This window comes from Bos taurus, chromosome 27 (assembly GCF_002263795.3).
Source record: "Bos taurus isolate L1 Dominette 01449 registration number 42190680 breed Hereford chromosome 27, ARS-UCD2.0, whole genome shotgun sequence".
NCBI classification, from domain to species: domain Eukaryota; kingdom Metazoa; phylum Chordata; class Mammalia; order Artiodactyla; family Bovidae; genus Bos; species Bos taurus.
Genome location: NC_037354.1, coordinates 20,967,570 through 20,991,660, shown reverse-complemented (window position 1 = coordinate 20,991,660; position 24,091 = coordinate 20,967,570). Strand labels below are relative to the sequence as shown.

At 39.2% G+C, this 24,091-nt stretch overlaps 1 protein-coding gene across 1 annotated transcript in view; it reads right to left on the bottom strand.

Annotated features, from left to right (window-relative positions):
* Window positions 1–1,338: 1,338 nt before the first annotated feature.
* The window catches only part of MSR1 (macrophage scavenger receptor 1), an 80,378-nt gene continuing 57,625 nt past the window's right edge, over window positions 1,339–24,091 (bottom strand). The window contains exons 9-10 of the mRNA NM_001113240.1: window positions 15,550–15,738; window positions 1,339–1,852 (exon numbers count right to left, since the gene is read on the bottom strand). Coding sequence (NP_001106711.1) covers window positions 1,719–1,852; window positions 15,550–15,738 — 323 coding nt within the window. The 3' untranslated portion in view covers window positions 1,339–1,718. The remainder of the gene's footprint in view (window positions 1,853–15,549; window positions 15,739–24,091) is intronic.

Genomic DNA, 24,091 nt, shown 5'->3' with positions numbered 1-24,091 from the left:
TATGTATAACAATTAGAAGAGTGTACTGTGATGAAGTGCATTTTCAGTAGGCCATTTCCAGTAGTTCCAATTCCAACATAACATTTTTGCCTTTGCGAGTAAAAGGGCACTGAGTCTATTATCTGGGTATATTTGTGAAGACTTCAGGATATGAACAAATGCTTAAGACCATGCTTTTGTTTATCATCATTGAAGAAAGTATAGTAGGGCCATCCTGTACTAGTGGCTTTTTAATCACATGTTTCTCTGAGTTGGGCTTATGAAACTTGAAAAGTATGTTTCTCAGGGCTGAGATTAAGCTGAATTTCAACAGAAATTGCTAGTCTTTCTACCCATACATCTAGACAGCAGGGCACAGTCACTGAGTTATTGGATGAACTTGGTACTATTCTGGCTTCTCAGGGTCATCAACCCTTTGCTGCTGCTGCTGCTAAGTTGCTTCAGTCGTGTCCGACTCTGTGCGACCCCATAGACAGCAGCCCCCCAGGCTTCCCCGTCCCTGGGATTCTCCAGGCAAGAACACTGGAGTGGGTTGCCATTTCCTTCTCCAATGCATGAAAGTGAAAAGTGAAAGTGAAGTCGCTCAGTCGTGCCCGACTCTTAGCGACCCCATGGACTGCAGCCCACCAGGCTCCTCTGTCCATGGGATTTTCCAGGCAAGAGTACTGGAGTGGGGTGCCACTGCCTTCTCCCATCAACCCTTTAGGGGTGAAGATTACCTCTCTCTCTCTGGGTTGTAAATATTGACTCTCTTAATGAAAGACTATAGAGATGGCTCATTGAAACTTCCTTCTGCAGGCAGGATATTGCATGCTGTTAATTAAAACTGAGTAAGTAGATATACTTACCTTTTAAACACAGTCCTAGAATCATAACAAAGTAATTACTCATCTTAGTTCAAAATGTATAGCAAGCTGAGCTCTATGTTATAAAATGACATTTTTGACCTGCTAATTATATGGACACATACAGTGACGGTGGGCCTTTGCTTTTTCTCATATGTCTTGCTTTCAGCTAACTTAATGGTCCAGTGTAAAAGAAAAAAATAAAAACAACAAAACTGTCAACACTTGACCATGTCAAATAATCATGTTATTATTAATGACCATGTGGTTAGTCATGTTAGTAATGACTTTGTCAATATTTGAGCAGGTAAAACCTGTTGAGTTTTTCATCATGGCCCAAACATATCATGAACATTACTATCTAACTTCTAGTTACTGCACAGAAATCTTGAACTAAGATTCTTCCTTTAGAAATGTGTATGGGTTGGAGATTTTGCCAACTTGGTACAAAAGAAAACTTTCCAACCCTCTCATTATTCAAAAAGTAATCACATTAAAATCAACTAAATAGATTACAAAGAAGGCAAAAATTGTGTCTTGTAATGAAGATACAAATTGTAGCCAGTGATTGGGATGTGTTTCCATTATCACTGGCATTTGTAATCCAGAAGCCTTAAACTTCAATATATGCAATTCAATATATAAGTCATTATATTATAAAATGCCACTTAAAAACCTAGAGAAGTTGAAATGGTTCTGGTATTTGAAGCAAATATGAAGCTATTTTATATGTTTATCCAGTGATTTTTAAATATTCCTTTTCTGTGGACAAAATTCTTAGTTTCTTAAATATTAATTAAGCTGATTTTAGTGAAGCAAAGGAAAAAAATCACTTTGTAACAGTTTAAAAAATGTGAATGAAAATATGATGCATTATGTAGTGCAAGTGACCCCAGCATCTTCGTCGTGCGAACAGGCTCTCACACCCCACTGTCTAATTCTGCACTCTTCAATGGATGACTCTTTCCCGAAACAAAATACTTCATTCAGCCATATTGGACCTGTACCTGCAAAAATCAGATACAACTGTATTAATAAGTATAATTTAATGTTTATGTTTGCATGGAACAGAGTCATTAATTTATTCACTAATTTAACAAAAAATGTGTTGCTCATTATCCACACGCAAGCTCTGCACTCTGTATTAAGATTCAAAAGTTAACTCCCTGCCCCAGAAAATTTTATTTTCCATCAGTGTGTAAATGACAAAAATACTAAGTAATAAAAGCTGCCATGAAGTTCAGCTCTTCATACAGACTTTTATGAAATCATAGATTAATGAATTATTGGTTTTCTCCAAGGATTTAATAAAAATTTTATTTTTAAAAATAAGGAAGGAAATAAACTTTACTAACAATGGATATATGCTATAACTTAATGATCTAAACGTATCTGGTAGGAGGTTTATCTAGAACATTAGCGACCCTGCAGTTCTTTTCTTAGCTTCCTGTGTGTTGCAGTTTGCATGTGTCTGGTTTACCAGGTATATTATCTATTTTTAATTAAACCAAAACTAACACAATCAGCAAAGGGCTTACAAACTATCCTGCAAGAAGACTACAGATTATTAATTGCAAACCCAAGCAAACAAGAAAATGGCAGAGGTAACACTTATACTCTTTGTCTGAAATCTTCCTCAGACACATTAGAAGGAAAAACAGGCTGTCAGCACAGGCTACCTAGGAGATAACTAACTAAACAAACTTAACTGCCACTTTCAAGATAAGAACATTATTTTATCAGTGAATAAGAAAACAACTTCTTTTTTTTTTTAAGGAATTCATGGCAAGAAAAGATAACTTTAAAATGAATGTTTGGCAATGTTTTTCTGATATTCTCTAAAGATTTTTTTAAGTGTATCAGATACAACAGTTTTTTCTTTCATACTTAAGACACTTGGGAACAGACTCTTTGAAAAACTTATAAATGAATGATTCCGTTGATATATGGCAAAACCAATACAATATTGTAAAGTTAAAAAAGAAAAGAAAGAAAAAAACAAACAAAAAAAATAAACATATAATATTGAAACCTCCTGATGAATTTTCAAGAATAGTTCATGTCATCAAGAAACTGATGATTTAGCAGTGAAATTCCAATAAACACCTTTGCAAAACTGTGAATGGTAAATAAATATCTTAATACTCTAAGTATAATCAATAATGCACTTTTTCCATTTGGATCAATATGATGTTAAAGGGTTCTCTTTCAGTCACAAGAACTATATAAAGCATGTTTAGAAGCAAATTCAAAACCTAGAAACATACCTCTGTGTAGCTCTAAAAGCTAAATGAAGATTTGTTTTTTACAGAGGAATATATAATGGCACATATAATTCCATTACTCTTAACTGATTTTTCAAATAATCTGTGAGTTAAATAAAAGTTAATAAGATGTGCACGACTAGCGTGCATAATTATATAGTAGTGGACAGGGAGGCCTGGCGTGCTGCAGTTCATGGGGTTGCAAAGAGTTGGACACGACTGAGCGACTGAACTGACTGAACTGATGTGCCTATAATATACAACTAAATTAGCAGATACTGGAAATTTTGTAATTGTGATATGGATAATATTTGACCAAAGCTTAAAAATGAATGAAGGTTTTTCCATATATTGAAAAGATGTAATTCCATATAGTGGGGGCATCATGAAATGTATGATCTATTAAAACATTGAATGATCTTCTGTCATCTGTAACCGAGTCCATTAATGAAGGGAGGTGGGCTCCTTGGAAAGGTTGGACAGGAAGCTACGACCATGCTATAAACATTTTTGGATTGTATATTATAAGTCACCAAAAAAAATAATAACATCATCAGAACTATATTTTAGAATTGTAAGTCTGTCAGAAATGTGGAAGATGGATTGAAAAAGAAAAAAAAATCTATAAGCTAAAGGAGCACTTAATAGGATGTTTACATAGACATTTTCTGTAAAGACATGTTTTTTATTTACTTTTGGAATTAGGAAATTGTAAGTTCCATATATAAAATAAATAGGTGCACTTACTTAATTTTTGAATAATTTGTGCCTTCACTAGAAATATCCAAATAAAGACAAATATTAATAATATTTAGGTTTACATTATCAAAGTAACTGGGAATAGTATATTTTTCATTTCACACAATAGTAATTAAATCATTAGAATCCAAATAATGTCTCTATTAGACAAGCAAAGGTTTTCCTGGGCTGATCAATTATGAGTAGCAACTTGGAGAGCTCAATTATTTTATGAAGTGTTTATAAGAGTAATAAGCCTTTTCAATTTGAATTTTTAAGGCAGATAAAAAGGAAAAAAGATTAGAGGAATATGATCTTAAAATCAGAAGCCTGGCCAGTAATACTCTTTGGTTTTCAAATTGCTCTTACTAGGTATGTTGTGCTCCGTTTTGTGTTTGTGAGTAATTGTGTGTGTGAGCATGTTTGTGTGTGTGTGCATTTATTTTAAATATATAAGGTTTATCTAAATTTTTGTGAAACTGACCCAAAGAGCTACTCAACAAGATAAGCAAATAACAAAAACTGGACAAATAATAAAGCTATTTCCCTGCTAACATGGAAGGGAGCCAAACAGTGGGGCATTTATAAATCCTATTTATTACACTTCAGTTCAGTTTAGTTCAGTCGCTCAGTACTGTCTGACTTTTTGCAACCCTATGGACTGCAGCAGGTCTGGCCTCCCTGTTCATCACCAACTCCCAGAGTTTACTCAAACTCACATCCACTGAGTCAGTAATGCCATCCAACCATCTCATCCCCTGTCATCCACTTCTCCTCCCACCTTCAATCTTTCCCAGCATCAGGGTCTTTTCCAATGAGTCAGTTCTTCACATCAGGTGGCCAAAGTATTGGAGTTTCAGCTTCACCATCAGTCCTTCCAAAGAATACTCAGGACTGATTTCTTTTAGGATGGACTGGTTGGATTTCCTTGCAGGTCAAGGGACTCTCAAGGGTCTTCTCCAACACCATAGTTCAAAAGCATTAATTCTTCGGTGCTCAGCTTTCTTTATAGTCCAACTCTCACTTCCATACACGACTACTGGAAAAACCACAGCTTTGATGACAAAGTAATGTCTCTGCTTTTTAATATGCTGTCTGCTGCTGATGCTGCTAAGTCACTTCAGTCGTGTCTGACTCTGTGCGACCCCATAGACGGCAGCCCACCAGGCTCCCCTGTCCCTGGGATTCTCCAGGCAAGAACACTGGAGTGGGTTGCCATTTCCTTCTCCAATGCATGAAAGTGAAAAGTGAAAGTGAAGTTGCTCAGTCGTCTCCAACTCTTAGCAACCCCATGGACTGCAGCCTAACAGGCTCCTCCATCCATGGGATTTTCCAGGCAAGAGTACTGGAGTGGGTTGCCATTGCCTTCTCCAAATATGCTATCTAGGTTGGTCATAACTTTTCTTCCAAGGAGCAAGCATCTTTTAATTTCATGGCTGCAGTCACCATCCACAGTGATTTTGGAGCCCAAAAAATTAAAGTCTGTCACTGTTACCATTGTTTCCCCACCTATTTGCCATGAAGGGATGGGACTAGATGCCATGATCTTAGTATTCTGAACATTGAGCTTTAAGCCAACTTTTTCACTCTCTTCTTTCACTTTCATCAAGAGGCTCTTTAGTTCTTCGCTTTCTGCCATAAGGGTGGTGTCATCTGCCTATCTGAGGTTATTGATATTTCTCCCGGTAATCTTGATTCCAGCTTGTGCTTCATCCAGCCCACTGTTTCTCATGATGTACTCTGCATATAAGTTAAGGAGCAGGGTGACAATATATAGCCTTGACGTACTCCTTTCCCAATTTGGAACCAGTCTGTTGTTCCATGTCCAGTTCTAATTATTGCTTACTGACCTGCATACAGACTTCTCAAGAGGCAGGTCAGGTGGTTTGGTATTCCCATCTCTTTAAGGATTTTCCGGAGTTTACCATAATCCACATAGTTGGCACAGTTAATAAAGGAGAAATAGATGTTTTTCTGGAACTCTCTTGCTTTTTCCATGATCCAACCAATGTTGGTAATTTGATCTCTGGTTCCTCTGCCTTTTCTAAATCCAGCTTGAACATCTGGAAGTTCATGGTTCACGGACTGTTGAAGCCTGGCTTGGAGAATTTTGAGCATTACTTTACTAGCATGTGAGATGAGTGCAATTGTGCAGTAGTTTGAGCATTCTTTGGCATTGCTTTTCTTTGGGATTGGAATGAAAACGGACCTTTGTTAATCCTGTGGCCACTGCCAAGCTTTCCAAATTTGCTGGCATATTGAGTGCAGCACTTCCATGGCATCATCTTTTAGGATTTGAAATAGCTCAGTTGGAATTCCATCATCTCCACTTGCTTTGTTCGTAGTGATGCTTTCTAAGGCCCACTTGACTTCACATTCCAGGATGTCTGGCTCTAGGTGAGTGATCATACCATCGTGATTATCTGGGTTGTGAAGATCTTTTTTGAAAGGGTTGTTATTTATTATAACTTATATAAATAAGCATGAGTGACACTTTTGGTTTTGTAGTTTTTGAGAGCACGAGAACAGCATGGTTCCATGGCCTCTGCACCCTGGGGACTGTGGGGCTTTCATTCTACAATTTGTAGATCTTGTCACCAGATTTATATCTCAGCAGTGCAGAATTTTTACAATCCACGAAAAGAGAATTTAGTATGAGGATCCTCTCAATAGCTGAAGCGCCCAGAAGGGCCATCCCCACAGGGGCAACTCAAGACAGATATTATTCAGTCATTGTGCTGCCATGTGAGTCTAAGTTTCTAGAAACCATAGTGGTGAAATTCATGAATATTAGAATGACGAAGGTGCAATAAAAAATAAAAATGAACATGTAAGCCCACTGTTTTAAGGATTCATTGTGTGGCAGAAAATAGTCAAAGTACTTTTGAGCTGTTACCTTACTAAGTTCTCCATCTTAAAAAGTTAATAAATGCTATTTTGGGGTCATGATACTGTTATGGAAAGTGAAGGTCAGAGAGAAGAAGCCCCTTTGCCCTAGGTCACATAGCTAGTGCGTGATGGAGCCAGTATTCCCACCCTGGGTCTGCCTAGTGCCAGGCCTTTCATCAGAGATTTACTGCAATCCCTTGCATCACTGTGATGTGTTTGTGTGCTCAGTCGTGCCCGACTCTTTGCAGCCCCATGGACTGTGGCCCTCCAGGCTTCTCTGACCATGGGATTCCCCGGACAAGAATACTAGAGTGGGTTGCCATGCCCTCCTCCAGGGGATCTTCCCTACCTGGGGATCAAACTCACATCTCTTATGTCTCCTGTACTGGCAAGCGGATTCTTTACCACTGCACCACCTGGGAAATCTCCCTTGCATTATTAGATTCCATCATTTAACAAATCTCCTTGCAGTACCTATATGAGTGAACAAAAATCAGAATCCATCCTGTCTTGGACTGACTTTCTAGTGAAGACCTTTGTTTTAGGTGAATGCAACAACTGAGGTCACAGAGATAATTAGTGGCAAAGCTGATTCCTGTATTTAGAACACTTAACTCATGCATGCATGATAAGTTGCTTCAGTCGTGTCTGACTCTGTGTAACCCCGTGGACCATAGTCTCTCAGGCTCCTCTGTCCATGGGATTCTCCAGGCAAGAATGCTGGAGTGGGTTGCCATGCCCTCCTCCAGGGGATCTTCCTGACCCAGGGATCAAACCCATGTCTCTTAAGTCTCCTGCAGTGGCAGCCAGGTTCTTTACCACTAGCATCACCTGGGAAGCTCCCGCTTAGCTCATATTACAATGCTTTTCCCACTGAGAACACATAGATGTGATAAATACATTATGTAATTTAGTAACTCTGGTGTTACACTATACAGAAGACTCAGGCACAGTGAACATACTGAGTCTTTTCATATATAATTTTACATATTTACTTCCAATAACTTTGTGAAATATTGGCAATTATTTCCATTTCACTGATAAATAAATTGAGACTCAGAAAGGATGTATGATTTTCTCAAAATAACAGAGAAAATAGGGGCAAGCAACAGAACATGATGACATTTAAAACTTGGTGCTATTCACTGACTATAGAGAAGCCCAAATAGAATTATAAAAATTATTTTCAAGTATTTGCTATTTTATTTTTATATTAATATATTCAGGACTATCAACACTAAGGAAAATTTTATTTAATACTTACTTCCCATCTTCTTCCAAATTGTTTTCTACATTAAAAATTAATGCCAAGGTAGAATAAAAGTCATAAAATTGTATCTTCATATGCACTTCAAAGATTAGAAAACAGATCCGTTTTTATTTCTGTAGGTAACGACAGTTGCCGAAGGACGTTTGTCGTTGCTGCTGTCCTTGTTATTTTTTGCCTCTGAGCAATCCTTTCTACTAGTGGAGACCATGAAAAATTGATATCTGTATTTTAGGGATGGTTTTATTCTCTAATCCTACCTGTTTATCGTCTATTTCTCTATCTACCTAAACATCTATATAGCTACAATTTCCTTTACAATGTGAAAGCTGTAGAGGAAGGAAAAACTGATTTTGTGTTCCCAAAAGCAGACAACAAAAACTGTCATCCATGGCTTCTGGAGTTTTATGACTTGGTTTGTGATGCTTAACAGTGTGCTTGACAGATGATACCATTTCCTCTTACTGCTAAGTCACTTCAGTCGTGTCCGACCCTCAGCGACCCCATGGACTGCAGCCTACTAGGCTCCTCCATCCATGGGATTTTCCAGGCAAGAGTACTGGAGTGGGGTGCCATTGCCTCCTCCGATTTCCTCTTAATACCTCTTTAAAACAAGACAAATATTGATATTTCTTTGAGGGACTTGAGTTTCTTTAATCTTTCGTAACCACTGCTTTTATTTTTAAAAAGTAATCATATTTCAAAGAGTAGCCAGATACACAGTGACATGATGAGATTTGAAATTAGCTGCTGAATAAGATGAGTGAAGAAGCAAAAAATCACTAATGGTTAAAGCCTCTGAGTGAATTTTAATTACATCCAGTCAAGGCTGGGTGACATGCATTTATATCACTTTTTAGACTTCTAGTTGGGAAGTACTTTGTCAACAGCTTCTTCTTTGAGAAAAGCATTATGCTTTTTTTTTTTTTTTAGGGAGTCGGGGGCCAATGTTAAAAATGAAGTGGGAATCAGACTAGAGAATGGGTAAACTTAGATTATAGTTCTAGATTCTAGTTTTTTGGTTCTGGAGAAGCCACTTATTTTCTCGGTTTTATTATATATGCAGAATAGAGGAGTGGGGCTGAAATAGCTCTAAGATTTCATTTACTTTTACAATTCTAAGATTCTGAAGAAGCAAGCTCTTTAGAAATGAGGTTTTTAAGGTTAAAGAACTTAGAAGGACTTTCTGTCCAGTGGAGAGACAAGGTAAGGCATGAAGGTTGACCCATGCCTCACAATCACCATAACAGCTATGGAAATGTGGGTGTTTTGTGACAGTTCTGTCAGATTTCCTTAGTTTTCTAGGGAGAATGGGGCTATACCACCTTTCTCATAAGCACTGTGAGCACTAAATGAGATTGCATAGTAAACACTTGATAAACAATATTATTTCATACTTAGTATTTCTTTGTTAGATAAGCAATAGAACAGACATGTTACGAACCGTTAGGCTCTATGAAAGTGAAAGTGATTGTGTTAGTAGCTCAGTTGAATCTGCCAGGCTCCTCTGTCCATAGAATTCTTCAGGCAAGAATTCTGGAGTGGGCAGCCATTCCCTTTCTCCAGAGGCTCTTCCTGACCTAGGGATCGAACCCAAGTCTCCTGCATTGCAGGTGGATTCTTTACCATCTGAGCCACCAGGGAAGCTCTGCTTCTATACCAGCTTGCTGCTACTGCTGCTGCGTCGCTTCAGTCGTGTCCGACTGTGCGACCCCATAGACAGCAGCCCACCAGGCTCCCCCGTCCCTGGGATTCTCCAGGCAAGAACACTGGAGTGGGTTGCCATTTCCTTCTCCAATGCATGAAAGTGAAAAGTGAAAGTGAAGTCGCTCAGTCATGTCCAACTCTTAGCGACCTCATGGACTGCAGCCTAGCAGGCTCCTCCGTCCATGGGATTTTCCAGGCAAGAGTACTGGAGTGGGGTGCCATTGCCTTCTTACATAATATCTAACACATAAACATTTACATTTGAAAACTTTCAATGCGCAGGGATCAGAATGTAAGAATTGGCAGTTCTGATCTATTGATATATTTAATTTATCTTTGAGATTGTTTTCACTCCCAATCACTAAGGGATAGTTCAGAGACACAAAGTTTTATTTTTGATCTTCAGTTTAGCTTTGTAATTCTTAAAATTACACTCAGAAAATTGAATATGGAACGTGAAAGGAGTAATGTACAAAAGATAGCATTTATGTTTAGAATTTTCTTCTGTTTCTGCTTTTACATTTGGAGCTTCAGCACCAACTCCTTTAAATTTAGGAGAAGATGAGATGGCTGCTCCAGAGCCAGTTCTTAGTTTGTTCATTAGCCTAGAGGCTCAGACATGCCTGGAACAAACTCTCGGACTACCACCGTCCCCCGATAAAGCTCATCCGAGTTTGCTACAAGGAGCCCACTGGGAGAGAAGAGGCTCCCTGCCTTCTCCTTGCTCCATGCAACAGCAAGCACCAGAAGCTTCTCAGCGCTTCTTTAATTTAACCTTTTTGTCTCCTTAGGAAAAAGAAAGAACATTCCATTTGATGCAAAAGGTGCATCCAGATGAAAGAACCCATTTAAAGGTGTGAGCTTTAAGCTTTGTTCCTATGAATCATTTTACTTGCAACACTAATTGTTCTTAAAAAGCTAATAAGGATTATCTCTAACAAGCCAGGTTTGCTATTTTAAAATGAGAAGGGAAAAAAAAAAAAAAAAAAGGAGAGGGGGAGACTGTGTCCAGAAAATGGTATTCTGTCTTTAACAGGAGAATTATACAAAGGAGATAAATTTAAACTTTCATCTTCTTGTTTCGATTTTGATAATGTTGTACCATATAGTATTAATCTGATTCTTCTTACTTTCCTATGGGAATGACATGTAACTAAAACTTTAATGCACCTTCCTCCTCTTCTCTGCTCTACATCTCCCCACTCACACTTCTAAATTTCCTTGCCTGCTTCTCTTTTGCAGTCAAATTGCTTTCTTGTTTACCTCCTGAGTAAAACTGTAAATTTAAAACGGAAAAAGGAAGAGTTTAAACAGCTTCACATGAAATGATGGTTTGCCATGACTAATCCAGAATCAGTTTATGTTGTAAGCCTGTTTCTTAAAATACAATGTACACTGAAGCAGATCATGAAGTTCATTTTTCAGATTCTTTTTCTTCAGAACAAATCACCTCAGTTCTATTTTTCTCCCAGCCCACCTTGCTTTACTATTTTAAAATTCTTATCATCATTCTTCAGTTGTTTGGGGCTGAAATCTCCAGAGAGCTGGCTGTGTGTGTGCAGCAGAGCGGGGACCTTACTAGAGAATGTTACACAGAATGTTCTAAAGTCACACCTCCAAACTGCAGAAAACCACATTCAACTTTTCCACCCTTGGAACATCATGAATGTCACTCCACAATGTAACACCAATCTGGCTTCTCTACCTTTCAACTTTCAGCTTCCCCGGTGGCTCAGACAGTAAAGAATCTGCCTGCAATGCAGGGAACCTGGGTTTGATCCCTGGGTTGGGAAGATCCCTTGGAAAAGGGAACAGCTACCCACTCCAATATTCTTGCCTGGAGAATTCCATGGACAGAGGAGCCTGGCAGGCTACAGTCCACGGGGTTGCAAAGAGTTGGACATGACTTAGTGACTTTCACCTTTCAAAGAGGATGGTAAATATGTAATTATACAGTTAGTGGTCCTGCTCCCTGTGATTTTGTCACTCGTGAGCAATGCTGTGCGTCTGGCTTCAAACTGGGCACTTTATAGATGCCACTTCTTTTCAGATTCAAAACAAATATTTGCTGTTCAGTTGCTCCATCATGTTCGACTCTTTGCAACGCCATGGATGGCAGCACTTTGGGCTCCTCTGTCCTTTTACCATCTCCTGGAATTTGCTCAAACTTATGTCCGTCGAGTCAGTGATGCTGCCCAACCATCTCATCCTCTGTCATCCCCTTCTCCTCCCACCTTCAATCTTTCCCAGCATCAGGGTCTTTTCCAATGAGTCAGTTCTTTTCATCAGGTGGCCAAAGTGCTGGAGTTTCAGCTTCAGCATCAGTCCTTCCAATGTATATTCAGGACTGATTTCCTCTAGGATGGACTGGTTGGATCTCCTTGTAGTCCAAGGGACTGCCAAGAGTCTTCTCCAACACCACAGTTTAAAAGCATCAATTCTTTGGCGCTCAGCTTTCTTTATAGTTCAACTCTCACACCCATACATGACCACTGGAAAATCCATAGCTTTGACTGCTAAGTCACTTCAGTTGTGTCCGACTCTGTGCGACCACATAGACGGCAGCCCACCAGGCTCCCCCGTCCCTGGGAGTCTCCAGGCAAGAACACTGAAGTGGGCTGCCATTTCCTTCTCCAATGCATAAAAGTGAAAAGTGAAAGTAAAGTTGCTCAGTTGTGTCCGACTCTTAGCAACCCCATGGACTGCGGCCCACCAGGGTCCTCCGTCCATGGGATTTTCCAGGCAAGAATACTGGAGTGGGGTGCCATTGCCTTCTCCATAGCTTTGACTAGATGGACTTTTGTTGGCAAAGTAATGTCTCTGCTTTTTAATATGCTGTCTAAGTTTGTCATAGCTTTTCTTCCAAGGAGCAAGCATCTTTTAATTTTAATGTAAATACATAGCCTCACTGAAAATGGACGCTCATTTTAGAGAAGTAGTCAGTTATCTCGGAAAAATCTTGAGATGATTGTTTCCATATAGCCAAATGAATCATTTCACTTGAGACTAAACTCTATTTAAATAATAAGCTTCTGTTTTTTTGTTTGGCTAGTATTTCAGAATATTTATTTTATTCCTTTCTTACCGGTGTTTTAGACTAGAAATTCCTAGTGCTTTAGACTAGAAATCCCCAGAGGTATAAGTAAGAATGAATAAAATCTGGGGGGAAAGAGTATTTTACTTGTGAAACTAGGCCTTCAAGTTAATGGAATCTTAAGATAATAGTCTCCAGTTGTGTAGTGACTGTACAGGCTTGAACCTTAATGGGAAAACAACTTTGAAATCTATAGCAAGGCTCCATATTCAGAAAAGGAATAGAGCCTGGGTATAATGTCTTATTCTGTTTCCTCCTACAGTTTATATTTGAAATGTTTTTTATACAATTATGTATTTTAAATAAATGGTCTTTCATGCTATAGATCCTAGTTACATAGAAATGGAATCTCTCTGAAAAAAACATTATAGAAACTCAAATGGGCAGATTAGTCTTCCTAAACAATTAACTGATTCATTTGATTTTCTAGTGATGAAGAGTTGGGGATTTTTGTCTTTTTCCCTTCTCTGGGGGTAAAAAATAAATCTATCTTATCAATGTTTAAAACATTTCACATGGAGGTAAATTTTACAGGTACATGAATGATTTTGGTCTGACAATTTTCAAGCTGAGGAAGTTCTGAAAGTGTAGTGTAAATGGAAAAATTTGGAAATTCCAAAAATCTGTTGGTGGCAACTTATGGATATTTTCTCTTTCCTTTGTTTCTTCTATTCAGAGCTTTAACACACAAATTAAAAACTGGTGGCCAGGGGCTTGAACAAAACAGAACAGAAACTTTCACCACTTTCTTTCTGTCTTGTCTTTAGCCTCTTTATGAAGTTAAATTATCCTTCTGGTCTTTAAAGACTTTGGAATCTAGATTCCTTCTAAAATTCATCTCTTAAATCTGATACAATAAATTCATTTAGGTAAAAGAACAAAGGATATAATTGTGATCTATTATTAATACTGCTTATGTGTTTAGCACAATGCATGACAGAGAGTTATTGCTCAGTAAATTGTAGCATAATAGTGCTAAACACAGGCTTCCCAGGTGAAGCCAGTGCTCAAAGGACCTGCCTGCCAGTGTGGGAGACGTAAGAGATGTGGGTTCACACCCTGGGTCAGGAAGATCTCCTGGAGGAGGAAATGGCCACCCACTCCAGTTTTCTTGCCTGGAGACTCCCATGGACAGAGGATTAACAATATGTTTCATTAATATAATTCATGAATTTAAGAAGTCTATCCTGTTTAGTCTTTTGATGTAATAATTTGACATACTCCACTATTATTACACATAAGATTACCTGGTAATTGTTCAGTCACCCAGTCGTGTCCTGCTCTTTATGACCCATGGCCTACAGCACACCAGGCATCCCTGTATTACATACCTGGTAATGCTGTTATGTTATGTCTATAATTCTGCATACAATCTCTATTGCCAGTACCTCCCTAGAAGAATAACTAATGCAAGAAGAAGGTGGTCAGATCTTTCTCTCTTTTTTGGTCACCATCAACTTCAGAGACACTAGTTACTTATCACATATGGACAGAAGAATAAATAAAGAGGAAACACTGACTTTAAAATTCTAGTTTATTTATATATGGCTACTTTCTTCTAACCTGTCCTTCAGAACTTATATATGTTTAATTATACATAAAACCTAATATAAGATGCCAGTGTAGGGGGAAAAAATGAGGTAGTAAAAATACCATGGGTAAACTTTCAAATGTTTTACCCCCTGCAAATTTTCTCCCAAGGTCTTTCAATACATTCATAAAACATGTTACCAAGTCATCAGATGAAAATACACAAATTTACATGTAGCAAAAGAACTACGCAATTCAACCTCACATAGAGGGGAAAGTAACCTTTCCATTCCCTATTTCCCATCACAGTCCTTAGAGGAGAAGTCATAACTGGCAGGCATAGAGAGCTCGTATAATTGCTCCTTTTTCTTTTAGAGTTTCTACTGCCCTTTCTGGAGAAGGAAATGGAAACCCACTTCAGTATTCTTACCTGGAGAATTCCATGGACAGAGGAGCCTGGCGGGCTACAGTCCATGGGTTCGCAGAGAGTCGGACAGGACTGAAGCAACTTGCAGGGCGTGGTGGCTGGGGGCTAAATGCAGAAACCCGTACCCCGCCCCGCCTCAGTTCCACAGAAGAGAGAATAGGGGAACACAAGGCATTGCCCACAAGACCCAGAGAGGTCAGTGAGTGTCCCAGGAAGTCAGGCCTTCTCTGTAACTGACTGCTTTCTGGTCTGCTTTGCCGATCATTTCCCGCATTTCCTCTGTTACATTTTCCACTAACCAATTCAGTCTAAAGGATATGTAGACATTACAAGGTGTCTAAAAGCATACGTCTTTTCCTTAAATCTCTTTTCATTCCTACTTTCTAGGAAAGGCCTGTAAAAAAAAATTCTACTTCCTTTTCTATATGTTCCTGTCTCGACTTGATTATACGTATTGGAGAATGCTTGCTGCTGCTGCTGCTGCTAAGTCGCTTCAGTCATGTCCGACTCTGTGCGACCCCAGAGACGGCAGCCCACCAGGCTCCCCAGTCCCTGGGATTCTCCAGGCAAGAACACTGGAGTGGGTTGCCATTTCCTTCTCCAATGCATGAAAGTGAAAAGTGAAAGTGAAGTCGCTCAGTCATGTCTGACTCTTAGCGACCCCATGGACTGCATGCAGCCAATCAGGCTCCTCCATCCATAGTATTTTCCAGGCAAGAGTACTGGAGTGGGGTGCCATTGCCTTCTCCGGGAGAATGCTTACATTTCATTAAAAAAAAAAAAATTACCTTTTCCAAAATAAGCTCGCTTATGCACACTTTGAACACCTTTGTATCCCAAGCTCCTGCAGACGACCAGTCCTCCACGCAGTTCCCAGCGGTCGTCACACACCGTACCCCACTGGCCTTCGTGAAAAATCTCCACTCTGCCTTCGTGAGGGCCGCTGCCACCCACCAGTCGGACTGTATTAGATTGTCCTGTAACAGAAATAAACAGGGTTTAATTTTTTATATATGCACATACTGCTTTATAATGCTTTCTCTTAAAAGAAAAAAAGCACATTTTTTCCAGTAAGTTCAATTATTGGAATAAGTATTAAATTTTCTAGCCCCACCTATTGGTAAAGACTTTAATTGCAAACACTGTACTAGCAGTCAAATCTGAAGAAGAAAGCTCTTCTTTCTTGTGAATCTCTTCCAGTAACTTTAAAATTTAACAGCCACAAGTCTGTTAATGTTATAGAGATTTTATGATATTTTATAATATCATAAACATAAAATAGGCCAAATATTCCATTCTTCACCAAGATGAACAAAATAACTATAGTGACAACACTGATCTGGAAACAGCAAGGCTCTTCCTTGTTACAAGGTCCCTGGATTTTATCCCAAAGTGTTTATCTTGTTTTGTAAAAGGATTAATGAGACCGGGATCAGATAATTTTTATTTTGAGAAATTGCTAAAAAGTACACTTTGGGAAGAAACATACCATGTCTATAATAGTAAAAGTAATTTTGCTCTGCAGTGCCTAAGTAAGTAAAATTGCCATACATGCTGTAAACTTTTATAAAATCTTGATCATGTGCAGCAATTAAAGTGTCTCTTTTTGCCTTCTTTAAAAGCAACATATACATTTCAAACCCAAGAACAGGCAAATAAAGTGGGTAATTAGTATTATAAAAAGTTTCAGTTAGAGTTAGAAAATTTCTTTAAATAACCTATACTATTCTAGTAAGTTTTTGCTTAAGAATATTTGGCTAAAAATGAGGAAACAGAAAAGACAGAAAATAACTTTTAAAATATATTTAGTGCTAAATAAAAATAACAATATTCTCTAATAATTAAAAAAGCCAATGAATTAAACACAATTCTACTTAAATATATCTTTTCAAATACAAGTTTGAAGGACATCATATTATAAAAAAGCACAATGTAACTGTTACAACAAAAGTATCTCTGTAATGTGAAAATGGAATTTTAGGTTATGGGTTTTCAGAACTCAGTTACCTAAAGAAAGAGTAACTTTTTTTTTTAATTTCAGTAAATTTTGTTGGAACAGTTAATCCAACAATGTGTAAAGGAAAATAAGCCGTTTCCTACAAGCCTGACTGAGCCACTCAGAAACAGGAAAAGCAAACAAATTAAATGTAGTATTACAATTATTTTCTTGATTCTTCCAAAATGCTATTCAGTGCTAAATAATGAATTTATGCAATAATGCCCAGGTGCATAAGCCCTTTTTCACTCAATAAATGTGAATTATAAGCATTAACATTTTTTAAAAGGAAAATAGCTTGCTATTGCAGTATTCAAACTTCCAATTACTGAGTAACCCAATTGTTCACTGTAAATGCCTAAGAAATAGGAACTGATCCAGCAGCAGATTGTGTAAAGTTTTAAAATGCTAGAGTCATGTAATAGTTAACTACTGCCACTCCCAAGTGTTTAAATTTTACACAAGTCAGAAATACTTAAACACAACATGTTTACCATGATTCTATGAAAAAACAGATGTCACATTCAAACACGTGATTTTATGAGCTTGCCTTACTGCCCAAATAAGTGTACAGAAGTGTTCTCATTGTGGGTTCTTACCCACTTCAGTTCATTTCAGTTGCTCAGTCGTGTGCAACTCTGCGACCCCATGAAAGGCAGCACGCCAGGCCTCCCTGTCCATCACCAACTCCCGGAGTCCACCCAAACCCATGTCCATTGAGTCGGTGATGCCATCCAACCAACTCATCCTCTGTTGTCCCCTTCTCCTCCTGCCCTCAATCTTTCCCAGCATCAGGGTCTTTTCAAATGAGTCAGCTCTTCACATCAGGTGACCAAAGTATTGCAGTTTCAGCTTCACATCAGTCCTTCCAATGAACACCCAGGGCTGATCTCCTTCAGAATGGACTGGTTGGATCTCCTTGCAGTCCGAGGGACTCTTCAAGAGTCTTCTCCAACACCACAGTTCAAAAGCATCAATTCTGTGCTCAGCTTTTTTTATAGTCCAACTCTCACATCCATACATCACTTTTCTCCTTACATCTCTGAAAATGCCATTAAGGAACCCGGCTTGTCCTGGATCAGTGGGTCTCAAACTTTAGTTTGTCTTAGCTCAGGCTGCTACAACAAATATACCATGGACTGATGGGTTAAGCAATATTAATTTCTCACAGTTCTGGAAGCTGGAAAGTCCAAAAAACAAGGTGATGGCAGATTCAGGATTGGGTTTAGCCAGCTTCTTGCAGCCAGCTGCCTCTTGTCTGCTGTGCTCAGGTGGCCTTTCCTCAGTGTATGTAAAAAAAGAAGTAGAGAATAGGTCTCTGGTCTCTTCTTGTAATACTACTAATAGAGGAAAACAGTAGAATGGGAAAGACTAGAGATACCAGGAAAATTTCTTCAGGAAAATTAGAGATACCAAGGGAACATTTCATGCAAAGATGGGCTCAATAAAGGACCAGAAATGGTATGGACCTAACAGAGGCAGAAGATATTAAGAAGAGGTGGCAAGAATACAGGGAAAACTACACTAAAAAGATCTTAATGACTCAGATAATCATGATGGTGTGATCACTCACCTAGAGCCAGATACCCTGGTGTGCAAAGTCAAGTAAGCCTTAGGAAGCATCACTATGAACAAAGCTAGTGGAGGTGACGGAATTCCAGTTGAGCTATGTCAAACCCTAAAAGATGATGCTGTGAAAGTGCTGCACTCAGTATGCTAGCAAATTTGGAAAATTCATCAGTGGCCACAGGACTGTAAAAGGTCAGTTTTCATTCCAGTCACAGTGAAGGGCAATGCCAAAGAAGGTTCAAACTACCACCAACTGCACTCATCTCACACACTAGCAAAGTAATGCTTAAAATTCTCCAAGCCAGGCTTCAACTGTACATGAACCAAGAACTTCCAGATGTTCAAGCTGGATTTAGAAAAGGCAGAAGAACCAGAGATCAAATTGCCAACATCTGTTGGATCATTGAAAAAGCAAGAGAGTTCCAGAAAAAAATCTACTTCTGCTTCGCTATGCTAAAGCCTTTGACTGGGTGGATCACAACAAACTGTGGAAAATTCTTCAAGAGACAGGAATGCCAGACTACCTAACCTGCCTCTGGAGAAACCAGTATGCAGGTCAAGAAGCAACAGTTAGAACCAGACATGGAAGAAGGGACTGGTTCCAAATTGGGAAAGGAGTATATCAAGGCTATATATTGTCACCCTGTTTATTTAACTTATATGCAGAGTACATCATGCAAAATGCCAGGCTGGATGAAGCACAAGCTGGAATCAAGACTGCCAAGAGAAATATCAATAACCTCAGATATGCAGATGATACCACCTGTATGGCAGAAAGCAAAGAGTAACTAAAGAGCCTCTTGATGAAAGTGAAAGAGGAGAATTAAAAAGCTGACTTAAAACTCAACATTCAGAAAACTAAGATCATGGCATCCAGTCCCATCACTTCATGGCAAAAAGATGGGGAAGCAATGGAAATAGTGAGAGACTATTTTCTTGGGCTCCAAAATCACTGTGGATGGTGACTGCAGCAATGAAATTAAAAGCAGCTTGTTCCTTGGAAGAAAGACTATGACAAACCTGACAGCATACTAAAAAGCAGGGACATTACTTTGCCAACAAAGGTCCATCTAGTCAAAGCTATGGTTTTTCCAGTAGTCATGTATGAATGTGAGAGTTGAACCATAAAGAAAGCTGAGTGCCAAATAATTGATGCTTTTCAACTGTGGTTTGGAGAAGACTCTTGAGAGTCCCTTAGACTGCAAGGAGATCCAACCAGTCAATCCTAAAGGAGCTCAATCCTGAATATTCATTGGAAGGACTGATGCTGAAGCTGAAGCTCCAATACTTTGGCCATCTGATATGCAGAACTGACTCATTAGAAAAGGCCTTGATGCTGGTAAAGATTGAAGTTAGGAGAAGGGGATGACAGAGGATGAGATGGTTGTTGGCATCACCAACTCAATGGACATGAGTTTGAGCAAACTCTGGGAGTTGGTGATAGACAGGGAAGCCTGGCGTGCTACAGTCCATGGAACTGCAAAGAGTCTGACATGACTGAGCAACTGAACTGAACTGAATCCCATGACAGCGACCCTACTCCTGACCTCACTTAAACCTAATTAGCTCCTTAAAAGTCTACCTTCAAATACCATCCCATTAGGGTTTCAGTGTATAAATATGAGGAGGGGGGCTCAAAGACTGTTGGTCTCACACCCAGAGTTTCTGATGCAGTAGGTTTTTAGTAGAACCCAACAATCTGTGCTTTTCACAAATTCCCAGGGACTTCCCCAGTGGTCCAGTGGTTAAGACTTCCTTTTCCCATGCAGTGGGTGTGGGTTCGATCTGTGGTTGGGGAGCTCAGATCCCACATACCTTGCAGTCCAAAAAAACAAACCAAACAAAACAAAACCATAATACAGAAGTAATATTGTAACAATGCAATAAAGTCTTTAACAAGTGGTCCACATTAAAAAAAAAAAAAAAAAAAAAACGAGTTCCCAAGTGATGCTGATGCTATTAGGTTCCATACTTCGAGAAACACTAACCTAAAGTTCACCTTATACATTTTAAAGAGAAAGCACGTTATATAAGAAACAACTATTGATGCTTGTATTCAATCCTTTGACCTCATTTATTTCAAAAAGGATGGCTTGTAGATTTCTTCCAAATTCCCTGTGCTTGTAGGTGTTTAAGGGAGGTTTAATTCCTTACTGCCAAATACGTTTGGATATGCCTATGCTTATCTCTCACTTAAATATTTTGAGTTATAAATCAATTGCTGATAGCTGATCACACTTTGATGATCCCTGATCATCTCTGAACTAATAGAATGAAAAGAAGCAGGTCAACAGATTCATTCAAGTGTCAGTATCACACATGCAACTACTCTGTTTTGGAAAAAAGTTCATTTTATCATTTTGAAGTGCCTCAATCACAGCATGTTTCTCTATAAGATGGTAATCAGAATTTTCTATGAATGTGGATGTAAATAATGTCTTGCTGCTGCTACTGCTAAGTCACTTCAGTCGTGTCTGACTCTTTGCAACCCCATAGACGGCAGCCCACCAGGCTCCCCTGTCCCTGGGATTCTCAGGCAAGAACACTGAAGTGGGTTGCCATTTCCTTCTCCAATACATGAAAGTGAAAAGTGAAAGTGAAGATGCTCAGTCGTGTACAACTCTTAGCGATCTTATAGACTGCAGCACACCAGGCTCCTCCATCCATGGGATTTTCCAGGCAAGTGTACTGGAGTGGTGTGCCATTGCCTTCTCTGAAATAATGCCTTAGCATCACACTAATATAATTAGTCAGGGTTTTTTTTTTTTTTTTTCCTAATTGGGAAACTTTTGCCTTGTACTTAAGATTTCAGAAGAGTAATTTTTATGATTTTTTTTTCTGGGTCACTATCTTAATTCCCTTCTTAACTTTATTAAATGTAGATATTTTTTCTAGAGTCAAATCACAGAAACACAGATAAACACTATGTGCCCACTTCATGACCCTCTGTATTAGTTATTACTTTGTAATTGGCTAAAAACAGAAACACAAATCAAAATGGGAAGAACTCCCCATGTCAAAGACCACAGAATTCTCTCAGAACTCAGTGATGCGAGAGTAGTCAGGCATCTGGACCAGCTAAATCAAGACGTGAACCTGCTCAGGACTCTCTCCAACTGTTATCCAAGAGTCTCTGTTATGTTGCTTCATTCTTTTCTTTAATTGCCAGCTGGATATCTTTGTTCTTCAGTGAACATGTCTGTTATCAACTCTTAAATTTATATTTTACATTCTCTTTCTTACAGACAGTTCTAAAATACAAAGTCCTCTGATGGCCTAGTTTGGATGAGATTCCCATCTATGGACTCAACAGCTTTGGCCAAAGACATGGTCAGTTGTGTTCACATGGCATTCTTGAAATGGGGGAAGGAGAGGGGCATTTCCTGTGGAAGGTGAGTTTTGAGCAAAGACAGTAAGCCCAGTTCATAAAACATTTTAATAACCTTGGTGTATTTATGATCACTAATTGTACTGTATGTTTAGCCTTGTGTTCTTTTTCATATCCCTGACTGTAGAGTGTAACTGAAATTAAAAATGCAAGAGTTAGATAATCTGGATTCTGCCTCTTCCTCTGACTCTGTTCATGTGAGCTATTAGACAGTTTAACCTCCAGTACCAAATTCTCCAACTGTTAAGAAAGAGTACATGATATTTTCTCTTTTACTTAAACACATCTAAACACAACTTCTTTGTGCCAGGCATTTTCTTTGGTTCTATGAATTATTTGAATAAAGCATATATCCTGTCCTCAAGACTCAAGTATTTTTGAGGTTATTATGAAGCTTGGTTTTGTAACAGGAGGGAAAGGGGCAGGGCACAACTTTGGAAAGAATGACATAGCCCAGTAAAACTCATTCAGTTGTGTCTGACTCTTTGTGGCCCCATGGACTATGCAGTCCATGGAATTCTCCAGCCCAGAATACTAGAGTGAGTAACCTTTTCCTTCTCCAGGGGATCTTCCCAACCCAGGGATTGAACTCAGGTCTCCCCCCTTGCAGGAGGATTCTTTACCAGCCGGGCCACAAGGGGAGCCCAAGGATACTGGAGTTGGTAGACTAGCCCTTCTCCAGCAGATCCTCCTGACCCAGGAATTAAACTGGGGTTTCCTGCACTGCAGGAGGATTCTTTACCAACTTAGCTATTGGACATAGACCAAGGACACAACATAAACCGATTAGTATCAAATGGCTTCAAGATGGCAGACAAAGTCGGCTTTAATTAGACCTTGATCATCAATCAGCAAGCTAAATGTCACACCCAGAGGCACCATGACAGTTCCAAGGCACTGTCAAAAGACTAAGGAGTGGGTAGTGGCTGATTTCTTGGAAATCTCTACCATTTCCGAAAAATAGTTGGAATAATTTTCCCACTCATTAGCATATGAAATTACCAAGCCTATAAAATGAACCATGCCACATTTGTGCAGAAAATCCTGCAGTATTCCAAAGGAGATAAGTGGAGACTTTTCAGTTCAGTTCAGTCACTCAGTCATGTCCAACTCTTTACAACCCTGTGGACTGCAGCATGTCAGGCTTCCCTGTCCATCACAAACTCCCGGAACTTACACAAACTCATGTCCATTGAGTCAGGGATGCTATCCAACCATCTCATCCTCTGTTGTCCCCTTCTCCTCCCACCTTCAATCTTTCCCAGCATCAGGGTCTTTTCAAAAGAGTCAGCTCTTCACATCAGGTGGCCAAAGTATTTCTGTTTCAGCTTCAGAATCAGTCCTTCCAATCAATATTCAGGATAGATTTCATTTAGAATGGACTGGTTGGATCTCCTTGCAGTCCAAGGGACTCTTAAAAAGTCTTCTCCAACAACACAGTTCAAAAGTATCAATTCTTCAGCCCTCAGCTTTCTTTACAGTCCAAGTCTCACATCCATACATGACTACTGGAAAACCATAGCTTTGACTAGATGGATCTTTGCTAGCAAAGTAATGTCTCTGCTTTCTAATATGCTGTCTAGGTTGCTCATAGCATTTCTTCCAAGAAGCAGTTCAGTTCAGTTCAGTCAATCAGTCGTGTCTGAATCTTTGTGACCCCACAAACCACAGCATGCCAGGCCTCCCTGTACATCACCATCTCCTGGAGTTTACCCAAACTCATGTCCATTGAGTCGGTGATACCATCCAACCATCTCACCTCTGTTGTCCCCTTCTCCTCCTGCCCTCAATCTTTCCCAGCATCAGGGTCTTTTCAAGAGTCAGCTCTTCACATCAGGTGGTCAAAGTATTGGAGTTTCAGCTTCAACATCAGTCCTTCCAACGAACACCCAGGCCTGATCTCCTTTAGGATGGACTGGTTGGATCTTCTTGAAGTCCAAGGGACTCTCAAGAGTCTTCTCCAACACTACAGTTCAAAAGCATCAATTCTTTGGTGCTCGGCTTTCTTTATAGTCCAACTCTCACATCATAAATGACTACTGGAAAAACCATAGCCTTGACGAGATGGACTTTTATAGGCAAAGTAATGTCTCCACTTTTTAATATGCTGTCTAGGTTGGTCATAACTTTCCTTCCAAGGAGTAAGTGTCTTTTAATTTCATGGCTGCAGTCACCATCTGCAGTGATTTTGGAGCCCAAGAAAATAAAGTCTGACACTGTTTCCACATCTTCTTGCCATGAAGTGATGGGACTGGATGCCATGATCTTAGTTTTCTGAATGTTGAGCTTTAAGCCAACTTTTTCACTCTCCTCTTTCACTTTTATCAAGAGGCTCTTTAGTTCCCCTTCACATTCTGCCATAAATGTTGTGTCATCT